Here is an 18,677-nt window from a genome sequence, read left to right as displayed (position 1 = left end):
TACCTGTGCTTCAGTTGAGAACATAGTATATGGGAATGGGATTTTCAAATCTCGGTACTCCTACCAATTTTTTTTTGTGCCCACCAAACAGATGATAATCTTTGCCTCATGCTAATCTGGATTTGAGATGAGCCAGTAATCTAAAGAAGGAAATCATTTTAATCTCCTGAGCTGTTCAATCCTACCTACATTTCATTATTGAAAATATTTTCTATATTTTTCTTTCAAAAAATGGAAGGGCTAGGGGAAAGTGACTCTGGCATTGTCTGAATGAAACACCATCCTGATAACAGAGCTTCTCTCACAAATATTAGTTCCACTTCTATTGCTTTATAATAAATGGTTGCAGCTGTTGCCATGGCAATTTTCCTTTTTAAAAATGTATCCAAGTGAAGACAAGAAATGCAGCTGTTATCATGAGAAAGTCTAAAATAAATCCAGATGTGAATTGTGTGCTCTAGGGTTGGCAGTAATAATGTCAGAAACAAAACATGTTACATACTTTGTCTTCTTGATATACTGGAGCTGAGGAAGGGGATTTAGGGATATTCTGAATAGTAGGTCTCTGTTGCTGATCCAAATATAGCAAATGAACAGAATGAAATTTCACCTTAGGGAAAGACACTTCACTTGCTAGAGAAGCTGGTCAGCCTTGTATCGAGAACGGCAATACTACTGCTGTAGGAGTAAGGCAGGCCTGAAGTTCTCCTCATTTACCTCTCTGATAATAAGCTAACTGTTTGGATTTATAGCTTGTAGAAAGAAAAATCCAAACTATGGTAGATATTTTAGAATTGCAGTCTTACCTATTGCTTGTTGCCTGTGTAGCCTGAAGTTCTTTAAAATCACTGCTATACCTTCAATGTTAGACACAGAACATTAAAACAAAATCACTAGGCAGTGCTCCACCAAGCAGGTGTAACTCAACATGTCCCAACACTTGTACCAATAGTCATCTGCTGGAAAAATGCACTGTTGGGAAGGTATAGTCCATTTAAGTAACTTCTGAGAAGGTAATAGAGGAATAGCTCTAGACTTATTTCAAAGTGAAAAAAAAGGAGTTTGGAGTTCTCTTTCTAGCAAATGCTGACTGAAAAGAAGTTACCCAAAGTATGAACAAGAGAGCTGTTTACAGAGACAGACTGTGTAGCCTGACCAAATATGGGACTTGGACAGGATGGCAGATACGTTGAAAGGTGGCTGTGCATCCATCTTGTACCTTTTCTACTTGCCTAGTAGCTGCAAAAGACTACATTGGCTGAAGCTATTCTAAACTGTGGTTGGCTATCCATAGCCTTAAAGGTTCACTTCAGCAGCTTGGGGTTGCTGAGAACAACAGAGATGTAGCTGCTTAATCTTTTGGAAACTGTTTTTCTCAAGTGTTAAGTCAGTGGTGATTATGACAGCTGCAAATATCCTTTGCTCTGGAGGATTACTCAGCTTCACTCATGGTAAAATAAAGAGGAGAAATCACCAATTAGGCAACAAAGTTGACACGGATAGAACTACACTCCCAAACTTTAAGGCAATTACAAAATTTCTTTTTATCCTGAAAGATTATAGTAAGAAGTGAAATACAACAGGAGCACTCCCTATCTCTGATTTCCATCTTCAGGGATATTTTTCTCAAAACTCCTGGTATTATTTCCCTGTCCGTGGTACAGGAGTTTCAAATGTTGAGCCAATTTTAAGCAGTGCTGCATAAACACATGCTACTCTTGAAAAAGAATCTAAAAGCTAATTGTAACCTTGAAAATAACCTGGATAATAAAATCCTAAAAAACCTCCACAGTGTTCCCTAAACATACTGCAAATCACTTAATGAAAGAGACTTTACACCAAATATATCGGATGGGAGCCCTTGCTTTGATAAGAATGCATTATTCATAAGTACATATACTAAGGTTTTTGGATACATACCTGGCAGCTGATCATAAAATATTCCTCAGTACTAAGATTAAAAGAGTTAAGTAAGATCTCACTTTGTTTGAAATTAAGTTATCTGGTATTACCAATGCACTGTGGAAAAATCTCTCAGAAATGATAGGGAGCCAAGCAGACAATTTTTCTGTCTGGATTTGTGAAGACTTAATTGATTTATGGATAAACATTTAGTATAACACACTAATTTCCACCACTTAGTTTTAAAATACTTTTCCTGGACAGGCAGTTCCATGAGGAATAAACATACCTACTAATAAAATGAAAAGAATTCTGACTAGCTTCATTACCCTTATAATTACTGGAGTGAAGGAGTCTTGACTCACAAATTATTGCATTCACCTCACTCTAACAATGTGCAATGAAAACTTTCTCATACAAAACTAAAAATAGGAGATAACACTCTGCATGTCTGAAAATGATGGTTTAGAGATACCTTTAAGGATACTCTGTAGGAATAGAAATGCTGTAATAAAGAAGATGTACACTGTTAAATAGTCCAGGAGGTTGAAATAGTGTCTTCAGGATTTTTTTTGCATGTAGCTATAACCCTTTCCCAGCGTGTCTGAGGCAGAGAACAGCAGCCTGCTAGGCACTGTATTATTCTCATCTCTATCACTGTCATTTCTGCCTGTGCTTGCTACAGATCAGTAGAACAATGTAGAAAGGAAGAAATGTTTGAATTCTTTTAAGTGAGTATGAATATGCAACAAATAGGCATGCAAAAGTAAAATGATTTCACATTTGTGAGATTTTGTAATGTAAAAACTACTAAGGGGAAATTGTGAATGTCAGTTTATTCAACGCAGTGTTGAGATGCTGTTTTGTTCAAAGTTTTAAGCATATTTAAACCTTCATTTTCAAAATCCAAATTCTAATGTTACTAGATCTCCCCAGAAATATAGTGAAATTTCATTATGAATCCAAATGACATCCACATATGCATATTACATTCAGAATATGGAGATCATTCTAATTAGCAATTAGTTAGGGAACATCAAAGTACCAAATACATTAAAGGAAACTGATAAAAAGACTGGAGTTCTTTCTTTAGTTAACAATCTTCACAGGAAGTGCTCATAAGTCCCATTTCCCTAAACGCAGCAGAAGTGAACAAGCTTTTTTGCAGTGTCCTTTCTCAGGGCCACTCACATAACTGCTGCCCTGTGTGTTTCCTGCCTTTCGATGTAGCTCGTACCTGCAGCATGCCAGCCAGTGGACTAATTTTATTTGGGTGTTGTTTCTTTGTGGTTTTTGACTTTGCAAAAATGATACCATTTAGACTACATTTCTATGTTGCATTTGCACTTTTCATGAAGACTTTTACTTTTTTAAAACAAAGTTGCCATTTTGCAGAAGCAGTATAGTAAGAATACGTTTGTGCTTATCTTGGACAGAAATCTTGAAACCACATAATTACAAAGCTTTCTTACTGTACCACTTGGAAATTTAGACTTGTCACTTCTAAACTGGAGAAAGAGGAAATTGCCCATCTGTTACTCACGCGTCTTTCACCCTCGTAAAACTGTGCCAAAATCAAGCAATATTTAAAGATTTCTCAAATGTTCAGTTGATGAATCGCAGCAGAGATCTGATAAACTTCATCACCTAAAAATTTTCCAAGATCTAATTCATATTAGGCATGTGCTATCTAAAACTTAACCTCCAAACTCTGTCATCTGCTGCTTCACCAGCCTGCAGGACTGACTGCAGCACTGCTCTCTCATCCTCGTTATCTCCTCTTTATCACAACATAATAAGGAGGATAATGAAGAGGTATGTGTATCAGAAATAAAGACAGTATATCTCTTGCCTTCAGGGAATGAAGCAGATTGGGTTAAGGGTTTACAGTCCTAGCTCATTGACAGAAATAATTTCTTTTCATCTCAACAGGAGACAAAAGGAGTGGTGCAGGAGCAGTGGAGTAGGTCATGCAATCATGCAATTTAGGGAAATGGGTAGAGATAGAGATGGTCACCTTTGCCTATTGAAAAGATAAAGGAGAGAGAAGGAAGAAGATTGAGACCAAAACAAAAGCAGGTGAAAACAATGAGGGAGTGGAACTCTACAATCATTGGAATAAATTTTGTAAACAGAAGTCTCACAATCTAACTGTGAAATACAGGAGCTAGAGGTATGCAGTCTCTTCTCCTGCTGTGCCTGGCACCCAAAGAAGGCAACTACACACTGCTGTTATCAATTATTCTCTTTGCTCAAGTGACAAAAGTATCTTCTGAAAACATTAAAGTTTCTAATCCAAAAGGTGAAACATGCACACTGAAATAACGTCTTGGGTATGGAGTATGAAAAAAATGTATGAAAAGTATGAAAAAATAAACTTAACCCCATACATTTGATTAAAAGGCTTACAGAAGGTGCCTCTCAGCTCCTTTTCTGTAAGATGATAACATCTTGAGGCATTACATAATTTTGGAGTACTTGATAACCTTTGCATTATTCTGGTATGATTTATGGGTGATTTCCCATACACACAGAAGTATATATGCACACATATGCACATGCAAAAGAATTGCATGTGGAGTTGTCAGCTCACTCTAACTCAGTAGCTCAAGGATTTGGGTCTTAAAAGATGAAGACTTACAATGTGAACCAATTTGCTTGATGTTGCTGTTAGCAAACAGAGCAGGTTAGAATGATGAAATTTAAATTAAGCTGTATAAGAGCACATAGCTTCACACAGAGGCATCACTAGAGACTTCAGTCTTTCCTAGTGCTCTTGGGTAGCCACCTGAAATATTCAGCCCATTCTCCTGCAGTGTCAACGGGCTCTGCTTTCATGTGATAACAACTTGATTTCCAAAGAATAAAACAATTTTGACCGGAGTTTATCCTGTTGTATCAAAACCTCTGTCTTTAAGATACCTGTATTCTTCAGTTCTGTATTTCTGGAAAGGATTTGAACAGTGAATAGGTGCTGATGGGTACCCAGTAAATGAAATGTCAAGCTCTTCCTCACCTTTCTGGTACATAACTCCTCTTCTGTGTCTTCCCCATCAGGAAGACTTGAAAAATATGTTGATATATTGCAAGTGCCAGACAGATTGTTATGTACAATATCTCATCCAGAGAGGGTGAAATGAGCTGTCTTTTGGAACATTTCAAGGGAAATAGTATCAATATATTCATCTTAAACTAAAAGGGAGTTGTTTCTGTAAGGAGAATTAGACTCTGTATGTAATTATCTTGCTCTTAGAAAATCTGTCTTATTCACTAGAGAAGGGTTGTTTGGGTAAGAAAAAACATCTGGAAGAGCTCAAAAAACAAGATGACTTGTACTAGGGTGTACTTCAGTTCTGAAGAGTTCCCAATAGAAATCTTCTAAATGAAGAAGCTTTGATGCCAATTCGCTCATTTATACGGAAAATGAAGCTAAATAATTTCCTCTTAGATGTGATTTGCAAGCACTGCAAGCAGTGTTCTTAATTCTGAGCTTGCAATTTAATATTTTAAAATGTTATCAGTTCTTTTTTGTGTGTGTGTGTATAAGTGGACAGAAATACCTGCAGCTAGTCTGATTTGATTGGATATGACAAGTACAGACATTCCCAGCTGACTTGAGCTAAGCTACATTTTCATACATCCCTGAGGGCAATCTCCATAACAGTACTCACTGAAATCTATTCTAGCTTAGCAGACTGCAACTGAAGGCTGCCTATTCAAATAAATTGCATAAACAAAACAGAACCAATTAGATAATTTACAGCTAGAAAGACCTTTAGCATGTATTAACTAGATGCTAAGTAGAATTTTAATGTGGAACTGATATTGGAAAATGGGATATGAAATATTAAAAAGTGAATAAAAACATAGTGATGAGAATTACCTCCTGAAAACATTCTGTTCCAAGTCGCCATGTTCATACAGAAATTTCAGCTATAACAAGCATTACAGAAATTCCATCTAATTTTTTCCCCCTGTTTTAAGCACAACACTGGTCTGTACGGTAAAGCTCATGGAGAAAAAAGAAAACAAGTTTTATTAAGCAAAGAAATCATCATTTTACGTGGGATTTCCTCTATTCTGGGAAAGAAGCTCTTTTAAAGTTCCTGCTAATAGCAAGTTTGGTTAGTTTCCCAGTGCTCACATCTCCTGCTCCAGATGGTCAATGACGTGAAACTCTAATTATCATCAACAAAATAAGCTGGGACTAAACCCTTCCTCAAAGGTAAAAAGAACAGATGGACAACCATAATTTCATTATTACAGAAATAATAGGTTGAAAGGATTCCTCATCCACCTTTTAAAAATCACTAATTTGTTGCACAATTTACTCTTTGCTTTACTAACTTATAAGTTACTCTATGATTTGACTGGTTGAATGGCTGCTTAGTATATAAGGCTTTCTTAATATTGGGAATAGTAGCCAAATTAATCTTGTCTAAGTTGAACTAGTAAGTGAAATGTTTGGGCTGAGCTTTCATACAGCATTTTGCGTTCTTTCAGGTTTTCAAATAATTGTATGTTATTCCTCTCTGTAGTGTTACAGTCATCTCTCCTCAGGAATATTTGTGGGAATAAAATCAGAATTAGTATTTATCTGGAATGAGGCAATGGCTGTCTCCAGAGATCAGTCAGTCATTTGTCCAGATCTGCAGCTCACAGGCACTGAAATCCCTAAATCTTTGTCAAGGATCCAAGGTCATGAAAATCAGTATCGTGGAGCAACAATTCCTATGTCTGTTGTGGTCCAGTGCTGGTCTTTGATCTGCAATTTCTGCATCAGGTTTTGCAAAGGCAACCACACATTTAAGCCTGGCACTCTTCAAGCTGAGCGCATAGAAGCCTCAATTCCTGCAGTTTTGCCAAATTAATTCATGTAAAGATAGCTACAAAGGGTCTGGGGACAAGTCCCCATGTTTCCCACAGAATCTCATTCCTTTTCTAAATTCAGTTTCACTACCTGATTGCAGTGCACCACTCTAGAACTGGCTGTCCTAATTTCTATAGTTTTCACAGTTTCTTTGTGGTTCAGGGGTATATTTGGATGTACTACTTAGGGATTTCAAACATAGACAGTCTTAAGAAAACAACATATAACTGCAAAATTGCACCACGGAAAAATAATCAGGTTTTTCCCTCCATCTCTGTGAGTAAACAAGCTTTTCTTCCCTCTAAAGAGTCCTAGCTATGGGTTTATGTATCACTGTCATGATCTGTATTTACACAGCATGCCTTATCTTTGTTTCTCACCATGTCTTTTCTCACTCTTGCTTCTTTTCTAGCCATGCCTTCACAAACTGCATTTGTTGCTCTCATCAGTTCAATGTCTTATTTTCTCTTTCATCTCCATTTCACCATTTCTTCCCACCCTAAAAAAATCTATATGTCACCTATTTTCTTTAATCAGGAAAACGTTCCATGTGTTAATCTTTTTCACATTTTTGTCATATGTCTGATGGCACAGGTGCTTCAATTTTCCTCTTTTCTCCTTTAGCTAGCAGTACGTCTCTGTGCACTTTATACAGTAGTTGGCAAGGAATGAGGCTTATGCACTTGTGAAAAAGAAGTACCAAGGCTGAACAGTTTTATGTGATGGTACACTATAGCTATTAACTGTTTGCACATTAAGGGCCTACTTATGAATAGAAGTGGTTATATCCACTATTACTTACATACTTACGTACCTAGAAGGTATGAATAAGATGTTATCTGCTCTCAGATACATGTTGGATATATATAGAGCTAAATGAGTTCCTTTTTCACCCCAGTGTCTGAAGTATTATGGTAAAAGACATTTACAAATTGTGTGAATACATGGTTAAGGAAATGGCTAAAAATTGCAAAGGCAATAAAGAAACAAACCTTTTTTCATATGTGATGACTCAGAACTGAAGCAATCATATGTTTTGCTGTTTGCTAACAGTGCCTGATTGAGCAGGAGATATGGGATACAGGCTGCCAGACTTCACCATGTTTTTAGACTGAATGAACTTCCAAGTACTTACAGATCAGGAGGAAACTGAAACAAAGTATAGGCTGATACAAAAGTCTTTGGTTCTTATTTGATTACACATGATAGAAAATTTTTTGAGATAGTACACATGGAAGCCCACACAGTCACTTTTAAAGGCTGCTTTCTGACTGTAACTGCAGTTTAAAGGGAAAATGTGATATAAGAACATTCAGCTGCAAAATTTGTAATTCACTAGGTTCAGGGATCAAAGTGTGGCACTATCTGTAAAGAATACTGCTCCAAAAGTGGAAGGGAAAAGGATCTAAATTAAAGACAGTCCATGACAAAAGAAGAAAGCTTAAAGTAATCATAAAGGGAGCCTCATGTCTATTCAGATATGTGTCAAGGAGACTCCCATCATGGCTTTCAAACCCAATATTATTTCCTGCAAATCCCAACTTCATTATTCAGCAGCATAGTTATAGTATATTTTCATGGCCTTTGTAGAACTTCTGATATAATGTATCAAATATATCTAATATATATACACATGAAATTACAGTTAGAAATTGTGAAAAGTAGAAAAGTAACACTTTATATTTGGTGTTTGTCAAACGTCTATTTCCTTGATATCTCCTGACATTTTTCTCCTGTGTAAACTATCTTTAAGTTCAATGACATAGTAACAGAATTAAAACGAAAGAAGTAACAAAAATACAGGCAAACACACAGCTAAAACCAGAAAGGTGTAAAAGTTGTTACTAATTTTCTATTTGAAGTCTACGTGATCAAAAGAATTTCTTATATTTTGAAGAGTTCTAAACTCTTCAAACTCAGAACTAAATTAAATATCATCATGACTGTACCTATCAGTACGAATCACCAGTGTGACAGAAGGAATTCTCTTGACTTCCTAAGGCAATTACAGGGATCATTGTCTGAGAGATGTCAGACTTAGAGGGTACTCAGCACAAACTGAGATGAACTCTGACTTCTGAGTGATTTCCCCTGGAAATATATACTGTTTTTCAATAAATTTGTCTCAGTTACCTTTGCCCCGTAAAAGCTTCCAGGAGAACTTCTGCCAAGAAAGAATGGTTTGAGTGGGATATTAACTTGTATAAGGTACTGCTAGACTAGAATGAAAGTTTTTTTTGAGCAAAGAAGAGGTATGCTATGACATATTTTGATACATGTCTATCCTGGAAATATCTAAGAGAAATAAGCCATAAAACTACTTTTACAAGGTATTTTTTTCCTGGGAACAGTAAAGCTGACTGTCACTTTTATCAATTTGCCCTGCCTTTTTTCCCCTCAATAATAAGCCCTGGTATAACAAACACATTGAATAACTTTACACTTTATTGTATTGTAACAGATAAGCTCTGTTTACACTAAAGAATGAAAGACAAAAGCAAAATGAAATGGACAATCTCCAAACTATTTGTCACAAACTTGAAGCCTTTTAAACCATTAAAAATGGGTCTGGATTGTATGGACAGTTAGGACAGTTAATTTATCAAGCACAGATACTGTGTCACATGCTCTAGCTAGCTTGTGAAAAATGAGCTTGAAATATGTCTATTACTAGAGAAAAATCACAATCCAAGAACTTTTCAAATTGAAATTTCCTCATCATGGTAAACTGCTTGGTAAATCTCTGGACCAAACACCAGAAGCTTATTATGTAGAAGAGAGCTGAAGTGTTCTTCTACCAGCACAGATTTTTGGGAGGATAAGAAAAAAGAGGGGAAAAAAAAAAAAAAGAGGGATGTTACTATAAAATGTTTCTATTCCAGACCATCTTATCTGTCCAATAGGCTCCCTGAATTCCTGAAACAATATTATATCTGTGAGCATCAGTGGAAATCTGCATCTCACCAACAAATAGTCACCATCAAAGGGTCATATAGTAACAGGACCTGTTACACCTCCAGCTCTTACCTAGTTCTAAGAATTTAGCCTTTCAGTGCTTGTCCCAGACTTTTGTGAAGGGCACCTTACAGCGTGACTGTGTCAAAATCTAGGCCTTTCATTGCCTAATTTTAGCTATTAGGCATGAATTAACTTGTGGAATCTATGTGACCTTACAAAACAGGCAGGATATCTATTTCAAAACAATCCAGTATTTTTTGTTTACTTTCCTCTTCACCTTCTGAGCCTCCAAGGTTATAATTTCTTCCTTTGTGTACCATTTAAGGTACTTACTTCACTTAGAAATGGCAAGGCAAACCTCACAAGAAAACTCTGCTTGTAGTATTATTTTTCTCTCTGCCCAGAAATATCTATACATCTAAGCTTTCTAAGGCAATTAGCATTTTGACATAGGTAGCCTTCATTTCATATGTCAGCTAGTTCCTGTGTTCTGTGGCTTCACTGTCATTTGATCCTCAACCACGTTTTTTATCTCTAGGATTTCCACTTCATTCACAGTCAAACTGGTTTTGATTGCATATAATAGAGACAGTAAATCTATTCTTTGCCATGTCACTGATGTCACAATATCACGTCCCGTGTCCCCTAGCTATCACTCACTCGTTTTGACTACTTGTGAAAGACACTGCTGTACGTTGATGTCCCTGATGCTCCTCTTCTAGGAAGGAGGTGAAACTCATCAGGCCCACTGGGCAATGGTACAGAGACAGCAGAGAAATGATGTCTTTCTCGTAATGATGATATAAGCACTTCTGACACTGGCTACAATTGAAACATCTCTCATGTAATGTTCCCTTACATAATTTGTTAGCAATTCATCATTGCTTTCCACATCCTTACTGAGTGCTCAGCATGAGAAAGATTAAAGAGGTCAGCTAAATATACTGTTTCAATGCCAATGACGAGTTCAGCTACCTTTCAGTCATATTTCAAACTATTACATGCTTTTTCTACAACTTCTTCAGCTTTTCTCCATCAATTTTCTCTGCAAATGTGTAAAAATATGCCAAGTCCAAACCTACAGCATGTGCACTCAAAATAACACATGGGTATTTTCTTCAACAAGCGATATATTATATGAAGAAAGAACAATAAAAAAGAAACAAAATATAATACGAGGTTAATCTTATTTGCTTAGAAATGTCCATAAATTACTAATTTTCACCCAGATTCTAGAGTCTTCAACTCCAACTGAAGTTACTGGGATGTTTCTCAGTTTTGATCTTTGGAATGTGGCTCACATCTAGTAAGTGCCTATGTACACAAAGTGCTGTATTTGTCTGCCAAGTACTATCTACAAACATAAGCAATGGTAAACATTCCTGAGTCTGAACACTATGAATGAAATAGATCACCTTGAATGCTGTGTCCTACGGCATGAATGCCATGTGCCTACCTGCTTTCATGACTATGCATATCCAAAGCTGAACAAACTGCTGCTTTATGAGGTTCAGGGAGCTGGATGGCAGAAGGTTAAACTCCTAGCTGAGAGAACAGTTCTGTGTCTGCTGGAACATTTCCAAACTATTTTTTTCTTGTTAATTTAAAAAATTAAAACAAAGATGAAGAAGTTGAGACCCCAGGAGTTAAGAGGATACAAGCACTGGTTAAAAGCTATCATCGGGAATCTTTTATGAAAATACTTACTGCATCATAGACCAATCCCTCAGGAAAGCAAAATAAATTATTCTATGTAGTATAAATTATGATATAGCGATATAGGAAGCATAAGCTTAAATGTCATTCATTCTGGCAGCTACAGAATAAACTCAGGTAAAACTCTTGGTAATGAAGTAGAGTGTGTTTGAAGAACTGAGAATTATTTCTTTCTTTAAAATTGTAATAAAAATATGATTGGAAAGATCTTTTCAAAAAAAGTTGACATAATCTGTTGCCTAAAATTAAATTCTAAGTAGGGAAACAATCTCCAAATATAAAACTGATGAACATATTTAAACACACCCTGAAGTTTCATCTTATTTTTCCTACATATGTTTTATTTATTTATTTTAATGTTAGTGTGTATAAAGTACTTCAATAGATGAAGTTTATGCTGTAAAGTATGTTATTATTTTTCTTAAATATCTTGAATCCTTGATATGACACACACAAAAGTTATTCATTCTAAATATTTAAATCCTCAATTTCTTCCAAAATGTTTTCTGAGAATGTTGCCCTAATAATGGAGTAAGCAACTCTGAAAGTTACTCATATAAGAGAAAATCCTTTTTCTGTCTACAGTACCCTCTCTTATAGAGGTCCTTATGTGTATGAACTGTCTCATGCACAACAGCTTGTTAGCCTTTCTGCAGCCATCTGATTCACAGTCATCTACTGTCCATCTGATTCACAGTCACCCCTCCTGCCTGGGTTATCTTAAAATAGAACAGTATAAATAAAATTATGCAATTGTCACAAACACCCATTAGTTTGGTATGGCAGGGTGGCCTAGGAGAGTTGCTAATTTGTCCTGGAGAACTTGTGTGCTTGATCAGTATTTTCTGAGGGGAACTGGTCGCACTGTCTGTACACACTTGCAGCAACGTATACCTCATGTGACTTACAAAATATGTATGAAAAATATAGTGGTAGCCAGTCCTGTGTTGTGCTTTAACTAAACAATAAACTTCACAGCAAAATAGAGGTTGGAGGGAGAAGCTGAAGGAAGACAGAGACATCAATACAAAGCCTTGTTGGTAGTAAGCCATGCTACCTTACCTTGCCAAAGCCAGCCATAAGGGCCTTCCCCCTTTTCCTCCCTTCACTGCAGTGAGTCACTCCTGCAGACATGAACTTGGTTGTTCTGTTATTTGATGAAAGATGCTGTCTATTCTCTTATTCCATTTTCTATTTACCATTACATGGTGTACAATATGACTTGTTATTGCTTTTCAGATTTATAAACATTATTCTCACACCTTTAAAATAGTCCCCTATGACTATAATTATGAACATGTGTTTGTAACCTCCTGAAAGTTGTATGTGTTATAGAGGGAAAAGCCTGGCTGTTCTTTTGTTGTGACAGAAAAATAATAATAATTTAAAAGTGATTTGCTTTAGTGGATTGTTAATGCACTGAAGCTGACATTATTAACAGTATATTTTTACTTACAAGGCTACAGTAAGGAAGATCATGTTAGGTTAAAGAAACATTTTATTTGTGCAGAAGCTAATTAATGAAACAGGAAACATGATGTCAGGTTACATTTTTTAGTCTCTACAAATGGCTAAATACATTAGAGAAATCAAAGCATCAGTCACAGCAAGTACACAGAAAAATACACTAGTTTTCCAGTGACAAGAGATTCTATAGTAAAAAAGATTTGTGATCTCCCATGTACAGAAAAGAAAACATGGGGAGGAGATAGCCAGCATCTGCACCACACATTCTTCCTATAGATTTCTGTATCTATGTGCAGGCTGAGCATCATAACCTAGACTTGAGTACTGTGAAGATTAGAGGTTAAAACTATCTGATTGTAGTTTCTAGATTTACTTTGGAGTTGATGCACATTTGAAGAGATTCATGTGCTTTGGCATCACTGTGAATAAAAAGTAGAGACATTTAAAATATTCTAGGTTTCATGGAGTTGCTTGTAGCTCAACTGTTCTACCTGTCTATAGGAATCTTGTTCTAACAGAGATGTAAATGTCTAGGCCTTTATTAAACAAACATGAGAAAAAAAAATCTCAGACCTTTTGTCACCTACACACTTCTTCCCTATTCTAATAGCTTCTTTAATGCTTTTATCCCGATTGTCTCTACCAAGGTTCCTATTCTTTGCTTAGTTTTCCTCTTGCACATTTTATTATCTAATGTACTAGATGCTCTAAGTGACACACTCCAACCACAGTCACTGAACGTGACAGCTGTGCTGTATCTAATCATGAAGTGTGCTGCTGAGACACTTGACAGCATTTGAAAATATTACTCTTGCTCTAAAAATAATGTAAGGAGTGTAGTGTAGGTGAACGTTACTAGACAGATAACTGGAGAATGATAAAGTAAATAAGAATACCATTTGTTTGTATTGTGAAACAATTTTGTTTTGATTTCTTTGCAATTCAGTTAACACAAGTTTCTCCATGGGATTTCAGACCAAATATTAAGTTCATTTTATAATGACCATAAACTCTGTAAAGTCTGTTTTTCTGAAAGAGGGGATAAATCCTTGTTCAAGGGACTGTTTTTTAAGGAGAAAGGTAGCACTGGATTGATGCTTACTGTGAAGCATCTTCAAGCATCCCATAAAACTGAATTTGATTTTGCAGAGTTATGTTACTTTTAAGATTTTCTGAGAGGATTATTTGTATTTCTAGCAAAGCTCCAGCAAGCATATAATACATGTAGAGTGGTGTTAACTTGAGATCCTGTTAATCGTGTACTTAGCGTCTGTGTTTTTAGGACAGCGCATACTTGTGCGATTTTGGCCCTTCATTTGTGATCTCTTTGAGGATTCCTGAGAATAAAAAAGCTATATATAAATGTAAGATGATATTATCAGCTGAAGCTCTGTCAGATTCAATAGGCAGAAGTAGATAAACTGAGCTGCTGTGTACCACTTTGGTTTTAATCTTGGAAAATAATAGATTGCAAAAAATAAAAGGAACATGTTTCAAAAGTTATGGTTGCCCTATGTCCTAGGTGCTCATTCAGCATTATTTTTTCAATAAGAAAAATAATATTAAATTTAGACATTTCACAAAATATATTGCTTTCTAGTTTGATGAAAATGAACTAAAAATGCATTCTGGATACACAGTTGCCATCAACAACATTAGAATTCTGGTGTTTAACAAACCAAGAATTACACCTCTGTAGTGAAATCTTCAAATTTTATATCTATACTTGGACAAACTAAATTAGTGAGAATTATATCAGTAATTAAATTGTAATTATCTCACCAAGAAAAGAATGGAGGTGGATGTACTTACTGTGTCAGAACAATAGCCACAGCATCATTTAGGACACTCTCGCCAAACAGGAGTGTGTACAAATCTGTATCCACGTGCAGCTCATGGAAAATAGCAAGGACTGTCACTGTATGGAGATAAAGCAAATGAGTTTATTATTTTCATATTCCTCTGGCAGGTCCCTTCCAACTCCTACCATTATGTGATTCTATGAAATCATTTAGATATACATCTTCAAGGGCATTTAGACAATGTCTCGTATTCATTAAGTCCTATAGATATTAAAGTATGCCTTAGTTGTTTTATGCCTCATTTTCCTTAGCTGTAAACCGAGGGTCACAATCTTTCCCAAGGGTTACCTAGTGCTTCACAATCTCCAGATGAAGAAGGCTGCCTGTGTTCTGTGTTAATATTATTCTCTCTCTGCATGGATGAAGCAGAGCTTTCCCTTTTCAATCTGAATTTAATGTAAAGGCCCCCAATTATTTGAATGGTTAAAAATTACACAGTAGCTCACTGCTTCACTGGTACTCATTCTAGTACATAACTGTGCAATTGGCTCAATCCTCATAGTCCAGGAATCCCAAAGATTAGGAGTGCCTCTAGGATAGCATATTAACATCTGACATATCAGAAGTTAAAATTATATGCTTTTACATTTAGATGACTTCTGATAATTCACACAAAAACATAAACAGGTGTTTATGTTTTGTCTTAAAAACATTTTTTAGATCTTAGAAATCATTACTGGTAAGATTTTCTAAATGGCACTTAGGTATCTGTGTAATCTAAAAATCAGTTTATAAACTAAAAACTGGCTCTCAGTTCTCCTGTGAGATTTTATGTCAAAGAATTTTGGAAGTGTTATCCTACAGAAGACAATTTAGGAGATGAGTGTAGCTAAACTTTTGCTGATATAGCTATATTTAAATTAGCTAGTTATATTTAACCATCTGGGATCCTTGCCCATCTACACCCAGCACAGTTATAATTTAAACTAGGAAGATAGTTCTTTCCCCAGAACAGCTCAAGAGCTAAGAAGTTTTATTGGTAAAAGCTATTTTCTTGATTCACTAGTATTTATATTGTGTTTTTTCCTTGATTAGCAGCATTACCTTAATGTGCTTAATGTAGACCAGATTTAGTCTCCTATTCTTTGATGTCATTGGCATAACAACAGACTTGTTTACAAAAACTATTTGCCACTTCCAGCTTTTGCTTATTAGCTAATTAGTTTGAGCTTAAATTAATAGTCCCTATCATAATGATAGAAGGAAAACAAAATAATAATCAAAGTCCAATGTACTGTTGGTATGTGTAGCAAGCCAAGCCAATTAGCCAGATGCCTACACATTCTTCCCCTCCCTCTTGCCTCCTAAGAAAACAGCTTTGTCTTCTTGCTTTCTCTCCCAAATCTATCCTGAAAAATTGACTTAAAATCTTTTTCAATGAAAGAAAAGTCATAAAGCAAGTACATAATGCATCAACAATTGCCTCTTCTGACCAGTTCACCCAGTTCTCAGAAAGTATCTTGCACTTCAAATCTTTCTCCCATTCCGAATTGAGGTTATTGCATCTTCTTTACAGCATTTCCTGCTCCTGACAGAAGAATTCTGGTCTTCTGTGTCCCTATGTTTACCTGACCCAAGACACAGCAAGGATACAGCCATATCACTGCTGACAGATATTTATCTGATCTGTTTTTAAAGAACTGAAGTGGTGCTGGTTCCACAGCTCCCAAGGGAGACTAAGCTGCTTTTCAGTATTCATATCATTTAGAAATGCAGTTATTCCTGAATGTCTAACCTAAACCTCTCCTCTGCTTTCAAGTCTGTAATTTCTAATCCTAGCCTAATGAGACACGAATAATTTTTCACGTTTATTCTCTCTTCTTTTCCAGCAACATTTTGCCTATTTGAAGACTCATTTCAGAAATCTCCTCCCTAAACTGACTCCTTTCAGTTATATTTTCTAGCTCTCTAATCACTTCTAATCAGTCCAAAATCAGATTCAAGTCCAGTAGTTGACACTTGCTGTCAACAAATGGAGTGAAAAGTTGCTGTAGAACATGTTAATAAACCCTGTTTTCCTGGTTTTTTTTTTGCTACATATTGGCACTAATGACTTATTTTCAGGTTGTAAACTTGAAATCCTTTTCAGCAGTGAATGCTCATTTCTTATCTTCTGTCTCTAAAGTTCATTATTTCTTAGTATAGCATTTATCTTTGTTGATTTTAAATCATTAGAGGAACCAAACTGAGTTCTAACCATGTCCTTCAAAGTGTTTGCCATGTCTCAGCATAGTATGATACATTAAAGAAGCATCCTCTGTTGCGTTAGGCAACTCATTAATGAAAACGTTAAATAGTATCTGCATAAGAACAGAGAATGGCATAAGCTTTAGCACATCCACCCTGTTTAAGAGTTCAATAAAAAAATGTTCACCTTGTTTTGCCAACCACTACTTAATCACTTCCTCAAGATCCCATTTGCCTTCATTAATTATGAGAATCTATGGATATAGTCCAGAATGGGCATATGAAAAAGGACGTGATACTCTGCTATGGAAGAAAGTTAATTTAAATTACTCTCTGGATAGAATAATACTCTGTGAATAGTTATCATTGTCTGCTGGATGTTTTCAAAACTCAAGGGAATTAATTGAAATATTCAATATTTGCTATCATATACACAGTAACACGTCTAATCTGTGAGAACTTTTTAACCTGAGTAAAGATCATAGATAATGTGTTGGTTTCTGAAGTCTCTTTTGAGGAGCAGTAAGTAAGGGATTTTTTTTTTTGTGTGGGGTAACTACTTAGACTTTTATAATTTCCTAGATACAATATGTATTATAAAAATACCAAAAAACTTTTCATTAAAGTACATAGCACCTTTTCATTTCTTGTTTCAGTCTAAGCATTCAGGGACAGACAGTTAAAGAACCAGATGGCTAGAAAGAGAGTTCATTGGAGGATAGCTCCTGACTCAGAAAGGACTGTGAACTTCATTAAAAAATTCAATGATAGGAAGAATGAAGTAGTAAAGCATTTAAGATTTTTGCAGAACTTGTGCCAACAGAAATCTGATTCACTTCTTCCCTGTCTTCACAGACTGAGGTAACATCTGTCAGATGCTAAGCCTAGCATGATTTTTGTTGCATCCAAATCAGAAAAGCTGTCTATGGAGCTGGTTCATTAAAGATATCTTCTGACATACGTAGAAACAAAATACCTTGTTATCAATTCCTGTAAAAAGTATGTCTAACTGAAATCATTGAATCATCAGATGGTATAAAATTATGAAAATATCAACAAACTACAACAATCCCTAAACTACCTGTATCCAGTACTTCTTTGCTGTTTGAAAAGAATAAGGAAACTCAGAAAATAAATGAGATCATTATATAAAGCACTGGTATTATTGCATCTCAATCTTTTGACAATCAATATTGTTCATAGTTCACGGCCTGAAGTCTTTTTAGGTGGGCAGTATCAAATGGGAAGACAACAAGATGACAGAAATCTCACTTATATTTCTTATAATTTCTTCTCTGATAATAATGATTCCAGTTTTAACTATAGACTCCTTTCCCTATTAACCAGTCACACCACTCACAGATCAAGTTCAGTGGTGAATAGGAAGAAAGAATAAACATATTGTAATTAAAACCACATTTACAATCAGTCCTATAGAAGCAGTGCATAAAATGTATTACTTTGCTGTATTTATAAATTATGCTTCTTAATATAAAATCTTTTGATTTTATGAGAAACAGAAGCTGCTCTTTCTGATAAATATCCTATTTTATCAATAACAACAGCAGTGCAAATCATATCTCCAGTTCAGCTGTAACCATAGCAACTTCAAATAGAGAAGAGCCTTGCGATTATCAATAAGACCAAAGGTAAGGGAGTTCATATAGCTCAGAAATAGCTGTGCTTCAGCAAACCTTGTGAAGGTAAATCTGTTT

At 35.7% G+C, this 18,677-nt stretch overlaps 1 protein-coding gene across 1 annotated transcript in view; it reads right to left on the bottom strand.

The window, feature by feature from the left end:
- Positions 1-18,677, bottom strand: part of SLC9A9 (solute carrier family 9 member A9) — a 183,560-nt gene that overhangs the window by 121,264 nt on the left and 43,619 nt on the right. The window contains exon 6 of the mRNA XM_062005547.1: positions 14,726-14,831. Within this exon, the coding sequence (XP_061861531.1) occupies positions 14,726-14,831 (106 nt within the window). The remainder of the gene's footprint in view (positions 1-14,725; positions 14,832-18,677) is intronic.

The sequence above is a fragment of the Colius striatus genome, chromosome 12 (assembly GCF_028858725.1).
Source record: "Colius striatus isolate bColStr4 chromosome 12, bColStr4.1.hap1, whole genome shotgun sequence".
Lineage (NCBI taxonomy): Eukaryota > Metazoa > Chordata > Aves > Coliiformes > Coliidae > Colius > Colius striatus.
Note: the sequence above shows the minus strand (reverse complement) of the source record. Positions and strands in the feature narration are given on the sequence as shown.